This window comes from Pelecanus crispus, chromosome Z (assembly GCF_030463565.1).
Source record: "Pelecanus crispus isolate bPelCri1 chromosome Z, bPelCri1.pri, whole genome shotgun sequence".
Lineage (NCBI taxonomy): Eukaryota > Metazoa > Chordata > Aves > Pelecaniformes > Pelecanidae > Pelecanus > Pelecanus crispus.
The window spans coordinates 31659763-31679454 of NC_134676.1; the positions used below are offsets into that span (position 1 = coordinate 31659763).

General features: G+C 38.1%; 1 protein-coding gene across 2 annotated transcripts in view; it reads right to left on the bottom strand.

Annotated features, from left to right (window-relative positions):
* Window positions 1-3849: 3849 nt before the first annotated feature.
* The window catches only part of GLIS3 (GLIS family zinc finger 3), a 181494-nt gene continuing 165651 nt past the window's right edge, over window positions 3850-19692 (bottom strand). For both annotated transcript variants that reach the window (XM_075726129.1, XM_075726128.1), the window contains exons 8-10: window positions 13996-14174; window positions 4985-5167; window positions 3850-3986 (exon numbers count right to left, since the gene is read on the bottom strand). In XM_075726129.1, the coding sequence (XP_075582244.1) occupies window positions 3850-3986; window positions 4985-5167; window positions 13996-14174 (499 nt within the window). The remainder of the gene's footprint in view (window positions 3987-4984; window positions 5168-13995; window positions 14175-19692) is intronic.

Below are 19692 nucleotides of genomic sequence, written 5' to 3' on the forward strand. Positions count from 1 at the left end.
TCATTGAGTTATAATTTTCCAGTTTTATTTTGTACCACGTGCATACACCTTTCAATTTTACCTTTTACATAAAAAAGAATTTTATGAAACAGGACAAAAATAAGTTATGATTATATGAAAAATAACTGTAACAAATCACAAAATTATACATACTAGTAGAGAAAAAAGTGTAACTAATTCTTTTGAAAATTTATTTCTCATGGTTTGCAACAGATATGTGTTTAGAGCAAATATCAGCCAGATATACAGTATGGCAAATGGAGTTCATGTCTGTATATGTGAGCATGTATAAATATGTAGAATACTCTGTAAAGTTTAGGAAAAACATATTCCCACTTTCCTCACCAAAGTGCTTTGTGTAAAAAATATTACACAAGATGCTGCTTTCTGCACAGAATAAAGGAATTTTTTTCTTAAATAAAACCCCATCCAGCTAATTTTAAATTGTGGTCTTTTTCTTTTGCTTCTGTTCCTAGGAAATTAAAAAAAAAAACCCACCAACAAAATTTCACACAAACAACAAAAAAGTGCTATTTAAAAAAAATCTGCTATAAAATTACACAGGAAAAATAGGGAATAAACAGTTAAAATGTAATTTTTATACTCATTCACACCTCTTCAAAGAAAGCTGAAAACAAAATACAATGTGACAGATGGCCTTAGCACTGCAATACTTGAGCATCCAGTATTAGTAAACCATAATGCCTATATGTGTGTGTGTATATATACGTGTAGATATACACATAGAAAGGAAGATCCAAATACACACATGCACTCGCATACACTCAACACATGTACACATGCACTTTGAAACTATATTTTAAACTCCAGTGTAGACCCATTTCTAATGCAGATATAAATAGACCATTTGAATCTGAAAACAAGAGAATTGTATAAAAGAATGATTGTAAATAACTTCATTAGAATATTGTTTAATGTCCATAGTCTAAAATAACTTCATCTCTTAGATATGAATCCCTTTAGGAAGTTAACAATCCAGCAAGTAGAATAACAACACAAATATCACTGAGGCACAAGTATTTGCACGTAACTCAGTAACTGGCATTACGCTATGTATTTTCACAAGCACCATTTTTCATTGTAACACGTGACAAACATGATTCCCTATTTAAAATACATGAGATAAACCGGTTCTTTTTAATACAATTGCCCTCAGTGATATAAGTTGATCCCCCAAAGTCAGTCTGACTCCAAAGAAAATAAAGAAACAATCATGAAGAATCCTCTTTGTCTTTGATGCAGAAGTAAACAAAGGCGTACCTTTTTACAGACTGGTAGCCCGCTCTTATGTGCTTAATTTGACTGTACTCTAGCTCCTTTTTTTTTAAGATTAACGCTCACAGAAAGCTGTAAATATATATATATTATATATATAAATGAAATAATGAATGAATGACTTGCAAAAGTTTCCTTTTTTAAATGTAACTGATGAACCCCCAAATTACAAATACCCTTTTTGAATTCTGTCTTCCCACTTTCCCTTTGGTCAGGATCTTTCCTGATGTATAAGCCCCCTCTCTACTGGGTACCTTGTATATTCAGATACTGGAGAAAATATTTCAAATGATTTAAAAGTCAGGGTGGTACAGATCTGAAGTCAGCAGCAATATTTCAGTATTGTACACAGCAGCTGACAAATTCTGGACAACCACGTGGTTAAAAGAACCTTGAAGGATTTATAGATACAGAAGTATGTATGTACATATACATGCATATGTACACACCTGGCCTGATCCTGCCCTTACCAGCTTTGGTGGAACAAAACATAGTCCTACACATTTGAAATTGAAGTGTTCAGCGTGCCTGCTTACTCCTGCTGAACCAAGTTATGCATGTGCAGGGACCACAGAAAGGGCTTTAAGATAGCACAAAATTAACGCTTTATTAAAAAGCAAAACTCGCTGTCAATGCACTGGACCAGATCATACATTAATGCAAAAGGACTGTCTTTTTGCCTGTGTAGGGAAGCCTGATGCCATTTAACCCAATGCAAACCAGATATAGTAACAACTAGACCTACTATTGCAAGCTGAAGCAGAGGGACACATTCACTTGTAATGTGAGAAGCAGAATAAAATGGGGAAGAAATTAGTACAGAATTATCTGTATTTAAGCTGTATTACTTCTTATTGTACATCCTTTATGTGCATGTTTATCCATATATACTTTGCATTTATTGGATGAAAATCTCTCCATTAAATATATAAGCACATATGTCTGTATGTAAGAATATACTTCACGAATATAAACCTCAAAAGATTGCCAGTGTTTATACACATCTGGACATAAATTCATCTTTGCAACAGGATGGCAAATTAAATCATGAATTTGACCCAAACTGCATTCAATAACTCTCCAAAGCTTCTCAGGATAAGAATATGTTTGTATAAACATTTTTAAAAATTAATCTTTCTAGATGAGTGATTTCAGAAGCATAGTTATGGTCTAGCCTGTAAGAATGGATTTTTGTCCTTCTTATTAAATCAGGTCATGAGAATATTAAGACGTACACTACACAGTAAGAAGTCCACAAAATGTATAAACAGGGATTAATAACCTAAAACTCAGTTTTACGTAATCTAATAGTTGCTCTCAAGGTATATATGGGATCACAGCCATGACACATCTCCACTGCAAAATACTGTTTTTAACTCATACCTTTGTAGCTTTCATGAAGGGTAACTTCATTTGCTTGCATCCTGGACTAAATTCAAAGACCAGAGCCTGATACTGAGTAGAAAAATCAAAACCACCAAACCAGTTCAGTTTTACATCTCTAAATAACCAGAGGGAACATAGCAAACTTAAGAGTAGCTCTTCTTCCTGAAAATGTGTTATGGAAATGAAAAATGTTAGGGCAACAAAAATTTAATTGAATCAGTACAGATTGCTTTTAAAAAAAATTGTGAAATTTAAGGAAGAATATCTTTTCTACATGGTATTTTAAACCTTCCTACAGAGTACTATAGCACATACAGCAGTAAAGCTCTACAATATAATTAAAAATCAATAGAAAGTTAAAACTTACTTATTTTTATCTAGCAGCTGTGCTAAATATAGACAAAGTCCATGTACCTTCTCATGTAGTGCATTTAATCCTTCTTATTGATTGCATAAAGCACTGGCTCAGAAGGAATATTGGAAAAATAGCAATGGCCATATTGTATGGCTTACAATACAGAGGGAAGGAAAAGACACCTAAACCGAAGTCTGTAAGAAATCCAGTACCAATGACCTTTGGCTCCAAAAGAAGCCAAACCAATGCTTCCGTAGTGCCAGGATATATGTCTAATTTCTCTCCCTTTTTGATGCTGGTGTGTGTTTAACTTTGGAAGCATCACATGCAAACAGGTTGTGCAGAAAGCTGTGTGCCTTTGAAATGTTGTAGTATGCTCTGGTTTTACTTCTTTTCCTTTTTTTTTAAAAAAAAGGAATTTTCTAAAGCTGTGTTCTTCAATAAGTCCACCTATTCAGCTTGAAAGGATTACAGCCAACAAGCAGTTTTCTTATTCAGTCTGTGAATTCCCTTTGAGAAATTAAAAGGAAGAAAGAACAAAAAAAGTAGAATTACTGTGCCACAGATGAAAAGAAAAGAAACAATTGCTAAGGTTTTGGCAAAGCTTGCTTTCTCCAAACATTCTCCTCAGTTGACTGCTTGAAAACATGATGAATGCTTGGTGATTGCTTTCTTCCTCTCCTTTATGTATGTATATAAACCTATATCCCCATACATACAGAGCAGTTTCATGGAGAGAAGAATTTCGTAGAGAAATATCAGAAGGGCAAGATGAAATGGAATGAAGTTCTTGTAATTAGATTTATATTACTTTAGCCTTCAGTGTAGACAGAAGAAAGCTGGCTAGAACAACGATCCACTGCATTTACTTGTAGAAAACTGCTATCCTCTGGCATGCTGCGAGTTGAATCACCAAAGATACCTGTGGACCCTGCTGGAAAGTCATAAACTGGAAAAAAATACAAAAATAATTAATTAACTAGGATAATTATATCATGGAGAATGTCCTAGTACTTATGCAGAGAACTGGAAATGGCTTTAAACCAAACAGACAAACAAAACAAACAAGCCAAGATATGTATGAAATTAATAATTACATAACTTACTGCTTACCAAGGGAGGAATTTCAGTTCTGTCAGAATCAAGTCTGAAGTACAGTAGATCTCATCACAACTAACACTTGCCCATTTAGTGGGTGCTAAAATTGTGATAATTTTAAAAATAAACTCCATGCCTGCTTATCAAATTTCATCATACCAAACATATGATAAGAGGCAATAAAATATTGTAGAACTCACTTGCTCTAAAGCAGACCGTGGTACAGAAATGACTAACATCTACGAGTGATAGTAGTAAGCACAAGAGCAACTGTTTGCAGAAAAACTCCCATCTTTTGGATTACATCTTTACATACTGTGAGATGCCTCGTTGAAGTTACAGGTGCATTGTTTTTTTAAAGAAAAATCAATGGTTTGAATCATCTCAGGCCCCCGCTACAATACTTCCAGCACAGTGGAGCAGCTGCAATGGAGCATATTTCAAAGCAAATGGGACATGGTTTAGTCTAGTCTACCCTTGATTGGCTTAGAGTAGACTTGGTAGTGTAGGTTAATGGTTGGACTGGATGATCTTAAAGGTCTTTTCCAACCTAAACGATTCTATGATTCTATGATTCTAAATACATGAGCTAGTGACTGTCTGACCCCCAGAGGTTAGAACCTTGAGAAACCCTCAACAGTGTGCAGTCTGCACACAGGCCAGATGTTACTGTGACCCATGGTGACTGGGTCCCAATACCAACCACTCCACAAAGGTCTGAAAACCATCTCCTCTTTGTGAAGAGTCAAGTCTGCCATGACAGATCGCAGCCATGTACACAGCTCAAGCAGATCTGTCAAGTCCACAAACTGTACACAACCGTCCACAAAGTCCCCAGCTGCCATTTACCTGCAATACCAGAATGAGCTGAAAAAGTTCGATGGAAAATGCCAAGCCCTGCCTGGCCTGCTGATGTGGGAACCAAGCAGTCTTCAAAAGGAGGAACCATATTGCAAGAAACACCATGTTGTACATTCTTCTGAGTGTCACCATAATGTGGAGGGCAGAAAGTCTGAAGCTGCCCATAAAAACCTACAACAAGGAGAAGAAAGTGTTGAGTAAAACACTTGGACAGAGATACAAGGGATAGCACATGGAATGATGGCTGTAAGAACAATAAAAACCTCAACTGCAGTAGCACCAGGACTTCAATTATTTTCCACCAATAAAGCAGCTTTGACATGAAACTCCCTAGGACAACCTCCAGTTGCTACTAATTCTGAACACAACCCACTTCATGGACATCCTGATTACAGCATGACTTGTTAGAAGCACTGACTGGCTAGAAGCTGAAATTTTTCAGGAAATTCCTCCTTTTATTCTGCAGTCCTGCTGTCTGAACTGGTACTCTCCAGATTCACACTGGGCTGCTGCCTGAAAAATCTCAGAAAATGCTTAATTCAAAATAAAGGAAGATTACCCAAGTAAGGTCTGAATAAAAGGGTCTGTCACTGATGCCCAGATAGCTGGCTTATAGCGGGGACATCGATATGAGACTCAGAAGGACTGCTAGCTGATGATCCATGGGTCCTGCTGTTTGTAAATACAGTGTAAGAGTTTTACCCGCTCATTGGTAGTAATGAGTCCACATGGAAGAGAACAAAGACCATTGAGCCACATGACATAAAAGATCCCCACCAGGGTATTGTTCTTTGTTTTTTGTTCCTTAAGTGATATTTGAGAGGTGCATATAAGCACTGAGTAAATTCACATTGAAGTCCATGCCAAAATATGTATTTATATAAACAAAACCATGCTTCTTGGTAAAACAGGGACATGTATGCAATCTAAGAGGCACAGGCAGATGTTCTGCAGTAGGTTGGTCTGATGATTTTTCTCATGGAAGCAAAGTCTTTTCTCCTGCTTAAAAAATTGCTGCTAAGTCTAAGTTTTGGAGATTTTGCTCAGAGTCTGAAGGATGGCTTTTATAGGTAAAAGACTGTGGTATGCATTTACTTCTGTTTTCTATAATATGTTCTTAGAATATATGTCAGAAATGAAACCATTATAAATTCAGTATTACAATATATACATATTTTTCTTTTAAGAAAAACTGTGGATTGAGCTCCTCTCTACCAGTGCTGTGGCTCCTTATTCTCACCACTCTCTTTCCATGCATAAAGGAAAAAGGAAAAAGACAGTGCATTACCTCCAAGGTGTTACATAGAAATTGTAGGCCTTGACTGTCCAAAAACAGGCCCAGGAGTGATACAGTCTCTGAAGGTTTTATTAGCAAACAGCTTATTGCCTAAGGGCTGGTGTGCTATTCTCTTAATGAAGAATATGTTGTGGTAAGTCATACCAAAAAGCCACTGTCAGACAAATGACCCCCTACCTCAGAAAGCATCTTAAGGAATTTCCTGTGTCTCAAGTTTATTCCAGAGACATTACTTTCAATAGAAAAAGCTCACGTGCAGGACTGTCTCCTATAGCCAGTCTAGTTAACCAACATCCATATGACAAAGTCCTTCTAGCTGAATTTCCTTTTAGCGTAGAAAGATCAATAAAAAGAAACAACAATAAAACCTTCCCTAAACCTTAAAACATCAACATCAGAAAAAAAGAAAAAAAGGGATTGAAAAACATCTTTTAATGCATCTTCTGTATATAAACTCCATACTGCAGATACTGGTTTACAATTCAAGAAGTTAAATGACTTCCCTCTCCTTAGGTATCTGTTTATTGTCTTTTGGATATTATAAAAAAGGAGGAAACCTTGTTACTTTCAGTGATCATAAATGTTCACAGATTTGACTTCAAAGAGCATTTAGTACTAGGAGGGAATAAGGAATCCTAATCTGGATAGTTAGAGGGACAGCCAACTGAAGTTCATCCTTCCATGTGTTCAGGAATTAGCCTCAGTACATACATACCATGTAGTTAGGAAAGTATATTTATACCAGACTTTCAGCTTTCATGCCTGGGATCTACTGACAACCATGAGCAGTATCAAACCACGAGCAGTCAGCAAATCAGTTGACAGGATTAAAAGCTCATATCCCTCCCTAAAAGTATGGGATGTCTGGATGAGCAGCATATGACAAAAGACCTTTAGGTACCATCTAACAGTTCAGAAAGGATCAAGGAGATATCCCAGAGGATAGGAGATTATAGGGAGAGAAGATCCTTTTATTAGAATCATGAAACATGGAATCACAACCTATCAGTATTTGAGAGGGACATGTCTAAATGTCTTGGGTACCTGAACACAACTATTGGCCTATTCATTCATAACTAGTAATTAGAAACGCCTGGCATGGGGCATCTAGTTTTGACTTAAGAACAAAAAGTATTTTAAAAATAAAAAAAAATTATATTGGTGCAGTTCCACACCCCAACCCAAACAAACCTTCCAACCTCAAATCCCTTTAGAGGGATAGTCCTTGCTTAGAAACATGTTATGAACATAAAGCACTTGGCAAACTTTTTCTGGATTGTGACTAGGAGCTAGGTGCATTTCTATTAACTTTCCTATGGAAGTGTGCACATGGGACTGTTGTTTGCTAAAGCTGCATGGAGTGTTTAGGTACAGATAATGCATTTAATAAATAATAGGGATGGAGAAAGGAGAAGGATGCAGTGGAAAACATATAATTTTATGTGATATAACTGATTTTCTGTCAAGCAGGAGGAAGGATGCATGATTTAGGAGTCTTATGATTCTAATTATTTTTCCTTTGAGACTAAATTTCTGTGCTCTCCACGGGGAAACATACCCATGTTGGCATGCATAAGATGTGCTAGCATTGAAACAAAAAACTCAGCATTTAAAAGCATCAGAATAGGCCATGACTATGGACAGAAAAAGTCTGAACCTGCACCCAGGAATTTGTAGAGACCTTATGGGGAGGTCTTGGTAACAATGGTGAGTGAAACATAGTCTTTGCATTTTATTTAGTAGTCTTCCAAGACACTTCTGTGTACACGCAATGAGATAAATGCCTAATTTCCACATACATAACAAGAGTTTAGATCAGGAAAATAGTTACATGAAAGAACATTGAAACAATTGTCAGAGTTCTGTCTGAAAACCTGCATGAAAAAAAGAGTATTTTGACTTCATATAAAAGAAGCAAAAAAAGAAAGAAAAATAATAAGTAGAAGCACAGTTCTTCTTCCACAGCAGGCACAATTTGCAGACTCTGTGCTCAGAGAGGCTGAACACTCATAGATTTCATTGTCTTTTGCAGGGGCTGGGGGCACTTTGCAGCCCCAGCTGTAAGATGACCGTTTCAATCTTTTTTTTCTTTTAAACTGCAACAAAACTGAGTTGGACTGCAAAGCATGTTAGGAATTTACAACCCGTCCATCCTTAAATGTTCAGTCCTGACATTTAAGAATCAACTGTAGTAAAACAAAATAAAAGAAAAAACAATAGCCATCCAAAACTTGACTTAGAAGCTACACAGCTATTGACAGTTTTTGCCTCCTTTAAAAGTGCTTTTAAAATCAACTTTTCTGTCAGCCAGCAACAGGACACACTGTGAAAGTTTACTGTTGAGTCAGACTAGTTACCAGAAACAACCATTTCAATCTATAGTGGTCTGAGCCAGCTGGCAAGACCCTTCAAGACACATGCTGAAATGTCCTTTCCCATTGCTCCATGCTCATTCTCTATTTGTGCCTTTCTCACAGCATCCTGTTCCCAATGCAAAACAATCTGGCAGTAACTTTGACTATTGCTAGCTGAAGTCTGGCAGAAAATCTACTTACCTTGGGGTTGAGCTATTGTGAGTCACATCCTCTGTGTTTGCTCATTCCCTACTTAAGCAAAAGAATATTGTCTAGCAAAGTCTTACAAGCTTTGACCCATTGGTACATTAACTGCTATACTGCAGAAAGAAGCAGGGAAGTGCCCAAAGCAATTTCATTAACTGATAAACCCTGATAAAACCGATAAGCTGATTAAAAAAAAAAAAATTAAGATGGAAAGAGAGCACAGAAAAATAACTCAACTTTCCTAGATACATTTTCTTTTCATGTTTCAGTGTCATAGATAGCCATCTTATAAGATGGAGAGCCATAAACAGGAAAGAGCAGAACAGAGCATACATCATTCTTTTCCCCTCAGTTACTTAGCACTATTCTAAATGTCTTTGTCCATGTCTGCAGTGCATCAGATCACAGTGTAGAAGTCTTTGAACTGGAGCCCAAACGTGACACAGCAAAATCTCCTAACTTGGTATCAGGAGCTCTTCCCTTCATTCACATGGTGCCATGCCCAAGATAATCTACGCTACTGCTGAACATAGGATAACCTGAAACCATATGCAATTCAGGCCTTAGACCCTGACCATAGCTGGCCCCTCATTCGACATTATCTGTTAGAGAACTACGTGTAGCATCAGTTTTCTGTGTTTTCATGCAGCACTGGAAAAATAAAAAAGGCAAACCGGTTGGCTAGTTAAGTTCCAGCAACTGAACATTTCTTCTCAGGACTGTAACTCTGGGGTGTATCAGTTGCTTTCTTATTAAACTACTTAAAACACACACATACACAAAGTTACGTCAGTTGCGTTTCTTTGAATCAGTACACTACAGCCAAGATCCATAATGTCAAAATACAGAATCAAGTTATTTTTCTGGCATTATAGCATTATTTCCTAAGGAAAGTGAAATATTTTTAAATACAATAAAATAGCTGTATACTGCAAGAATCTCTTCTAAAAGCAAGAAGCTCTTGTTCTTTATCACATAGAAAGCCTTGTCCTGAGAGATGCTGTGCATCTGAAAATCCCAGGTACACAGCCCATCTCAAATTCACAGCTGAAATCATGGTCCACATCAGTTTGTGATAGAGTCCTAATCCCATTGAACTGATGTGGACAAAGATTTCATTACAGATATGTAATGAATGACTGCCACAGTTATTTCCATAAGGTAGGAAGTTTCTGATGGACATTTATTTCCTTCTCAGTCAGCTCTCTGCCTGGCACCACAAAAAGAAAATGTTTTCTCAAGAAAATCATTGTAACTGCCATTAAGAAATACACATCATGGGTGAGTAGTTTTTACTGCTATGATATGTAAAAATTCCAGCTGTCTTTGGCCTGAATTACTTCAAAATAGTGTTCCTCTGCAGTACATTTCTACAGTGTCTACTAGGTGAATTACACAAATGTCAAGTAATCATTTGATACCATCTGAGTGTTAAGAACAAAAGGAAGAGTAAGACAGAGATATGAGTCACATACTGTACTGCCACACTGACCTGCAAATGTGAAAAACTAGAAATGTTTCTATTTATTTACATCTGATTATTTGTAATTAAAAGATAACTGTTACTAGTAGAGCTGCCTGTATAGATACACTAGTATAGCTAACTCATATCGGCCAATAATTTTTTTAAAGAAATGGCAACAATTTTTTTTACTGAGTATTTTGCATGACTTTTTTATTCCTTCCATTACTCAGCCAGCACTGGTCATCAGCTTAACTCACAAACACATATAACATAAGTTGCAGGCACAATTTTAAAGGACAGTCAGATTTCAGTATCAGAAGCATCCAAAATCAAGTCAGCTATATCCATGCCCAAAGGAGCTCTACCTGACTCTATACTACAAGCACAAGAATCTTGCTCACTGTGAAGGAGGAGTTGCCATTGCTGTTCTTTTCTTTCCTACCTCACACATCTCTTCTGACTTGCCTCAGAGCAATACCTTATTCTTGTAGCTGCCTGTGTGCTGCAGATGCCCATGTCTTCAGGTATCTCTGATGAGATCCCTGTAAGTTGTTCTTGGCTGAAAAGACTCACCAGTACAATACAGGTCCTGGGCCAATTGCTGCAGATTTCCAGGACCTGTACTGTCTTCAATTCTGTCTACAAACACATAATACAATGGCGTCAAGCTGGGAATTCATCACTCCAGTCTCCAATCCAGGATAGTTTCAGGTTTACTGCCTATGGTAACCCAATAAAAGATACTGCAGTCTAATGAAAGAAAAAGAAGAGCTTCACTTCTGCAGCTCAGTGAGTCGTCTAACATCATCACTTCCAAACACCCCATGCAGCAAAGGAAATTGTGAATTTCACAAGAGGAAGGAAGGGGAATATTTAGTCTATTATATAATATTAACCAAGGCAATAAAAAGCGCTCTCTGATATTGCTGCGTATCTGATGCTGAAAATCACTCAGAACAAATAATGAAATCTGAACTGCAGGCAATGTTCTTCTAAGAAAAAGCAGTTTCACAATACAAGTAGCTATTAGATATAAGAGGCTTGTCAATCTTGGATCTCCTACATCATTTCTTTCTAAAGGATAGTGCTCTGACAACTCCATGAGCTTTTAAGATGCTCAGGCTTTCAGTAAGGGAGTCTGTTTAGAACTTGTTTTCTTCAAAAAGCTTTTGGGCAATGAAACGCTTTCTTCCTTGGTACAGCCAATTTAAATGGAGTTGACAAGTTTAAGACTACACATTGAGACAAAAATGTCACCATTGTTTGGTAGCAGAGATGAAGTGGCTATAGCTACAGCACTTTAAATCATGAAAAGGCAGGTTATGAACTGCAGGAGACAGAAACTAACAGAGCTTCCCACAGACACGTATATACTAAATAGTCCAGGCTGCTGAGATAGCTCCATGGTGTTCTTCTACATTATAATGACATGACCAAGGAAGATGGCAATCTTTGTATTGCTGCTGGGAAAACATGACCATGAACTCTTGAAACATGTGCTTTTCAGAGGGAGAGTTTAGGCAAGCCTTTCAGGCACACAGGACGAACAAAGCTTTCAGTGTAGCACACAGGAGTGAGACAGCTGTGCTTAAGTTGGAGGGAGTACATTCTGACAAAATACCTCTTATAGTGACAATAGGTTACTTAATCTTTGAACAACATTTAATACCCAAATGTGGCTATTGTATTGCAATGTATTATATAGTAAAAAAAGAGAGTTCAGCCCACATTGTGTTCCAACCAGTTTTAAGTGCAGAGATCTTTACAATTGCAACTTTGAGTTGCTATCTATGTGTATACAATTCCTGTCACCAATGTCTATTTTCAACATAGGTTTTCCTAGGAAAGGGAGGCGAACACAGTAATGCTAATGTGGGACTAAGTAAGGTATGGGTTTAAGGTCCAAGCCCTTGAGGTTATCCATTTTTTGATCCACTCAGAAGACAACATTAAGCTCTATCTTAAATTTGGATGTGGAACAGGGCTTCAGTCTATATGTGACATTGACCCAGATGAGGGTCCTCTTATAATGGTTCTAATGACCCATGTGTTTTGCCTTTTGGACTGTAGGAGGGGGAGATGGGAACACATTAGCATTGCTCTGGCCTGCCCTAAAGAGAAGATGCCCAAGCAGATACGGAGCTAGCTGCACCAGCCAGTGCAAGTCCTGTGTGGAGCAGCAACTAATCTGAGGTGATCTGTGAGTGAGTGGGAGGCAGGATTCTTTGGAAACTGTTCAACTTTGGAGCAACTGGTCGTGATCCTGGCTTCTACAATTACTGAAGCTCCCATGACCATGAGAGGAAGAAGTAAAGCCATCTGTGCGCTCAAAGACAATTTTTGTTCCAGGCAGAAAGACAGACCTTAATGTCTGGACAACTTTCTGGAAGATGAGTTCTTGCCAAATATTCAGCAAAAAAGGGAATCGAGTAAAATGTATTGTACTGTGGAAATAGGAAGGCTAACCTGATCCCTTCATGCCCCATATGCTAGGAATTTATTGAACCGCTGTGGCATTCCTTCGCATATATATGATAATGAACAGCATATTAATAAATTTCATCCTGTACTCTGTTGGCCCTAGATTATTAGTGACATTTTAATCAGGGAATAAAGAAAGCCAACAATAACTGCTTACATCCATTGGTAAATTTCATGTTCTTCTAGTACAAATCAGTGCTGTACAGGATTACTAGTTCCTGGAAGAAAAGCACCTGGCTCAGATGCTGCTCATGTGTGGTCTAGTACGGTAAGAAGAACAAAACAGGACTGGCACCTTCCTTTCTCCTGTCCATGCTCATGAACTCTGGGAGATGCCTCAGTGTCCTGTATCATCCCTTTGCCTAGAGAGACTGCTTCCATCAGTGGAAGAAAATTAAAGACGACTCAGTTTTCTCAAGGTGTTTCCTATGATCCTGTGATAATTCTCAGGAAGCCTGATCAAAAAGCAGAATTTCAAGGCCTACAGAAGTCCAGTGTGCTACGTACCTTGTGTATGTAAATATGTCAAACCATATGTTTAAACAGTTGAGAGGAAACAGCATTACTGCTGTCAACACATTTCTGAAATGTTAAGGTAATTACCATTCAGACTCCATACCAGCTAGGGAAAAAAAAAAAAAACCCAAACTAACCCAATATTGTTTTCAGCTGCTGTTAATTTTCTTCTTGGCTACAGAAGTTTATTCCTGATTGAACAAAGAGGGAAAGAGAAGTCTTGAAGAAGCTGTTTACACAGTGCAAGTGGGAACACAGCTGTAAGAGACATGTATGCTAATAAAAGAAGAGGTCTCCATCACTCCACAAGTGCAAGGGAGAAAAATATTCCACCTCTTGAAAACCTGGTAACACTTTATGTGTAAAGTCAGGAGGGTTTAGAAGCATAACATTAGAAAATTAAAACCAGAGGCCATCACAGAATTATTTGCAGTTCTATTTCAACAACAAATCTGAAAATCAGTCTGAAGAGAAACCCATAACTCCATAGCAAGATGAATAACAATTAGCTATGAATTTTAAGGAAGTCTGAAGGCAGGGTGCTGAAGGCTACTTCCTGGAGTCTTTCAAAAGCAAAGGTGCCTTAAAAATACCAGCACCAGCCCTTGAAACACTTAATTTGAAGCCAAGCAGCAGCGACAAACAACTAACACCAGTGATGAAGATTCTTCCTGCTTACCTTGGATGTGGACGCTATTTGGTTGAAAAGAAGGGTTTGCTGCTGGCTGGTATGTCTTTAGAGGCATTCCTGCAGGCTGCTGAAGGTGGGTAGGCTGTGGAGTCCGTCTCTGCATCATGTGATGCGGAACTGAAATCCTCTGGGGGCTGATGTGAGGAGAAGGAGCCGGAGCAACAAACCTACGAGTTCAGAAACACAAAACTGTAAAATCCACAATAGGTAAGAGCTAAAGATTGTTTCTACTTTACTCAGATCGCTATAATGTTCAGCAGTTTGCATAGATGCAGACTTCCAAAAGAACAGTGTGAGGCCCAGATACAGAGAAGCTATATTTTCAAATGGTGACATATCATTAAATTTGACAACTGGGAAATTAAAAGGCTGAATTGCATCCTTATCATAGAAAACTCCTTTTAACTTCTGTGGGTGGGTTTAAGTCTTAATGGGAGGATATACCTCATGGGGGACCTGATTTCTGAGGCATTGCCAGCTGTCTCATTGTAAAGCTTTGTATCAACTGTATCTGTCAATAAATAGCTGTCCTTCCTCACTGGAAACAAGTGGTCAGTTCTGGTCACTGGACACTGAGGAGTTAGATATTAGGTTCAGGTCCAGGTCCAGGTTTCAAGTTCTATAAATCTTTGTATGTACCATAGAGCTATTTGAAAATACGCAATCTGAAGTCAATATAATGTATATAAAGGCAAGTGTTAAATTGCTTCCAGTTGGGCAGAGTCTGACCACATCAAAACGTTGATCTGGACTCAAAGTATAAACTTACAAGCCTGGCAGAGGAGAACCATTCAGACCAAACCTGGTGGTGCAGCTGCCACAAAGGTTCATTACTTTAGTGGTATGTTTTGCACAGCTCGTGTCACTGTTTGCACTACAAGGATACAAGCTACTTTTAGGATTTTAGACGACAGTTTTACAGACTTTGTAAGTTTAATTTTTTTCTACATTTTCTTAAAATTGCATATATCATAGTACATTACAAATAGGTGCTACAGTCATTTTTGCAGATGGAAAGCTGAGGTTAAAAGAGCTCTGGTCCATGCCTCCGATAACCAAACTACCCACTAGACCAATGGGATCTGATTGGTAAACAAAAGCTCAGCCTGGGCTCAGGAATGGCTCCATGAGAGGAGAGCCAGGAAGGCCAACAGGATATTTCTGCAAGAGGGTGAGTGAAACCTGATGTGGTATTCCTGTCACAGCTCAGCCTCTCTCTCCACTCCTAAAAGCAAGCTGCAAGTCTGTGCTGAGCAAGAGCACGCACCTACCCTTCTCTGTGGTGGGTGTGCTCAGTAGCTGCTCTTAGGAGGGATTAGTGCTTGCAGTTAACACAGTCTGCCAGGATCCTAAAGTGTGGACCTAGTCCCTGTTCTTCTGAGACTGGACCTCAATACACTAGATGACATTTTTTTACCCTAGCAATAAAGAACATTTTTCCTACATAAGTGTAAGGAAGCTGTAATCTCACCCTGAATACAACAGAAGGTGCAACTGCGGTAGTAGCACTACAGAACACTTCTAGACAGGGTCATCATACAGGTTATAACTGCATTTAAATCCAAGACACCTGAGATCATTTATGCTGCAGCTCAGAATCAGTACCAGCCACACATGATCTTCGTGATTTTGACTTAATTTGAAACCTATTTACTACATTTCTGGTATATCCATAATTTACATCTGGAGTATTGCAAGTGTCAAGATGAACTTTGGATGATTTACAGTTTTCTCTGAGAGTTGCATTTTTAGGCATATTTGATAGGGTTTGGATGGTCTTTGTGCTGATCTGGTATTAACTTCATAAACACATATATTACTTCAGATACGCAATAGATGGAGGAAATAAAGATGTCACTGCTAAGGCGTTGAGTCTTTAAGATATCAAATATTTCAGTGCTCCACATAACTGATGCAATGTAGACTTAAAGACATACTAGGAAGGAAAAGAATAAAGCATGCATGTGTTTCACAATAATATTAGAGAATAAATTTAAAAAAAAGAGAAATCGGTATCTACATTGTGATAAAAATATCAGAGGTTTTTAAAGTGCTACAATTACCTGGTTATATGTCTCCCCAGTTAGTTTTTTGTACAGCACTCACACAGAAAGACTGTTATTTGCTGCCAGAGATTAACAGCAAGGCACGGACAGTCCTTTATTACTACTATTACTTAAAAAAATCATGGAATATTATCCTCTGTGTTTTCAAAATTCACTTGTGAAAATTAATGTCTGAAAAATGGTTTTAACCAGCAGCCAACAACAGGGAAAAATCCTTTTCAAAACTCAAAATGAAAAGCACAGTTTACAGGTTTCACATCTGATTTAACATCCAAAAAAACCTTCCCAATAATAATGCACTAGTTTGTACAGCCAGACAGGACTCCTTTTTAGTGGTCTTTATAATGATTTATGAATCACTTCATGAATTCCTGGCTTACTCATATGGGTGACTATAGTTATCTACTTTTACTTCCCTTCTGCCTAACAAAAGAGAAACTTGGACTTGTCTCAGTCCAGATTTGTCCCTGAACAAATCACAGCGTGTTACTGGGGGAACTGCAAATTTAATTTTGTTCCTGAAACAATCAGGACCAGCTTGTAACCACTCAGAAACTGCCATCAATAATTGTGGCTAAGCCCTGGAGCCAATGCAATCAGGAACAAGGCAGACTTGGTAGTAAGCAAGATAGATGAAAAAGTTACCAAAGCTTACCTGTTTTGATGAGGTTAGTTAAAATGGCGCATATATAGGGGTTCTGTTAATGACCAGTACTGGTCACAGCTACATGGAAAAAAGATTTTACTCTAGCATTTGTTGACTGGAGTTGGCCCAAATGTGTACTACATGCACAATCTAAGCAACATTTAGGAAATGAAGGGAAGAGGAAAGCTAATAGTAATACACGCTATTTATACTATATAAATACGCTATATATATATAGTATTTATAACTATTCATACAGTTTATTTTAGCATGGTTGACCACCTGTAAATAAGTCTTTGGTGTGGTGGGGAAACAACCTTTCATGTTTGTGTAGCAAGGATATATACAAGGTGTTTCTTCACCTAGAATCTCAAGTGCTTTGAGACTCCTCTATTAAAGAACTGGCTGTGCTGAATTGTCTGGGCATCAAAGGACTGAAGGGGTTATATTTGTAGGTGGACAAAATACCAAGAACTGGGTGGTAGAGAAACCCTTTTTTGTTAAACTTCCCACTACGCAGAACTGCCATTGCAATCCAAGACAGTGGCAACAGGTATTATAAGTGTGACATCAAGTTGTCACTGTTGAAGCTGATGGGAAACAAGAAAAGGAAGAAGAGAATTGCCATTCAAAGGTCTGCCTGACCTATGGCTTTTTGATGGTGCTCCCGTTTTTCCATAGGAATTTCAAATTCCTACTCATCAACTCAGAATTATCCTGGCTGCTGTTCTTCTAGCCTGGCAGTCTTTCATTTGATTTCACACTCCTAGCCTCAGGAAGCTCACGGAAGTACATGACTGAGCCCAGCAATATTGGACATTTTGCTTATACAGGAATCTCTCAGTGGGCTTCTCCCACCTTCACTGCTTGATGTCTCCAAGAGTTTTCACCTGCATCCACTTCATAGAGCTCTCTGTAGCTAAGTAGCCATCTCCCCTTCCTAAGGGGAGAAGGGAGAACAGGAAATTTGGTCCAAGACAAGCCAGCATGCTGATGACAAAAAAAAATTCCAGGTCTTTCATGGATTTCAGTCCCACCTTAAAAGGAAATCCCTTTGACTCACTGCCTGCTTCACTTACCTTCTGGAAGGGAATAGCAACTCTGAGCTGCAACTAGAGGCTGAGTCTTCCTTGCCTTTTTTTTCAGGAGATTAGGAAAAGGGCAACAGAAAGAACACAAGGCAGCACCCCAGATCTTTCTGCTCTTCTGTCCTCCACCCTCAATGCTTGAAACCTCACCCTGCAGAAGTGAGGAGCACAGGAAGGATGGGAGACTGGCATTTTGGGGACAGTACTGGGGAATGATTGATTGCAAGATAGACTTAGAGAAGTGAGAACCACTATAGAAAAGGAAAGCTGGAGTTACATATCTTCGTGAGGAAACCCAGAAGAAGTGGCTAATGTAATTGCTATATATGCACATACATGTACATACACATATATATGGTGGAAAGAAGAAGTAACACCAAGAGGTCAGATTTCAAAATGCAGACAGAAATTGTGCACAGTCATTAAAAAAAAATCTATAATTTGGCATCCAATCACACTGATTTGGCATCTGAGATATGATTCTCAACTATTGTTTTTAACACTAGTGGTACCATGAATTCCCCCTCATGCTTCTGGCTTTCCTCTGTCTCTCAAATTCTCCTTCCTGTATGGCCATATCATAAGACATCAGAAAGCACATTTCAAATGTGGGTATAAAGATTACCTTGAATCACCAGAAAAAAGTGTAAGGACAAACTTACTTTTTTATAAAAAAGTGTGAAGGTAAACTTACTCTGACCCTTTTTTGTAGTCAAAGAGAATCAACTTTGTCAAATCTTTGAGAGATGTTAATCTATTCTAGGAAATGGGACTTTAGTCTTTTTACTGCCTTTTGGTAAATAAGCCAGACTACACTAAAAATGTCTGACAAAACCAATTTTTCTTTTTTACAGAAAAAACATGTTAAGAACCCAAATACCAAATAACCATTTGGGCTGCAGGACAACAGCTCTGTCGACTTCATATTCCTAGGGGGTTAGTATATTTCTGCTTTTCCTGTTTCCTGTACTGTTTCAGAGTTGTAGAAAAAAGCTGATTTTTCCTAAATCTAGCAAAGTATTTCATATTATATCAAATTTGTGTTTCACTTTTCCCAACTAGCAGTTTGCTGGGAAAAAGGTTGGTTCCAATTATTCTACAGTTTCAGACAAATTCTGCAGGGGACTAGGAGCATGATAAAAATAATGATAACAGCATATTCTACTATAGTAGTAATAATAGCAAGTCAAGGGAATATTTTCTTTGCTTGGGAACAGCAAAGAAAATATTTTCATTGCAATTAAATATTTGTTAAAAATATATTGAAAAGAAAGGAAACCGCATCTGTATATAAATGAGGAAAGAGGAGAAGACATAGTTTACCTACTATTAATCCATGCTCCACTATGGCACAAAATGCTACTAGCAGGAATTATTTGAGATAGGAACTATGTAACTATGTTGGATGTAGCTATGTCTTCATTCTCCGCTTTTTCTCAACTTCACACTGGAAAGTAAATCATGTGCCATCATTTAGACAACATCAATCCTTATGGCTGCTTTCAGATGCTTCCAAAATGGAAATGGAACATTAAACCTGAAAACTTTGGTCTTTGTTTTTTCTTCAGAGGTCACGGTTTTCTTTGAACAATTTGTAAACACAATTTATTGGGTTGCTGCTCTGTTAACTGGCTGAGTTCTGATCCTTTTTATTGGCTGCAACAGTTTGGGAACATATCCAGATGTTATGCAGTTGACACAGCCAGGAGATCAGGCTCTCATCACAGTTGAAGTTTTGGCTGGACAGAGGACAAAACCATAAGCTCCTGTAGGAGGTTGCTGTCTCCTGCAGTGTCCTGTACAGTACTGCACTTTCTGACGTTAAGTGAGGAATAATCTATGCTCACTCCCTCTTGATTGCCTTTGTATTTCTAGGCAAATCCAG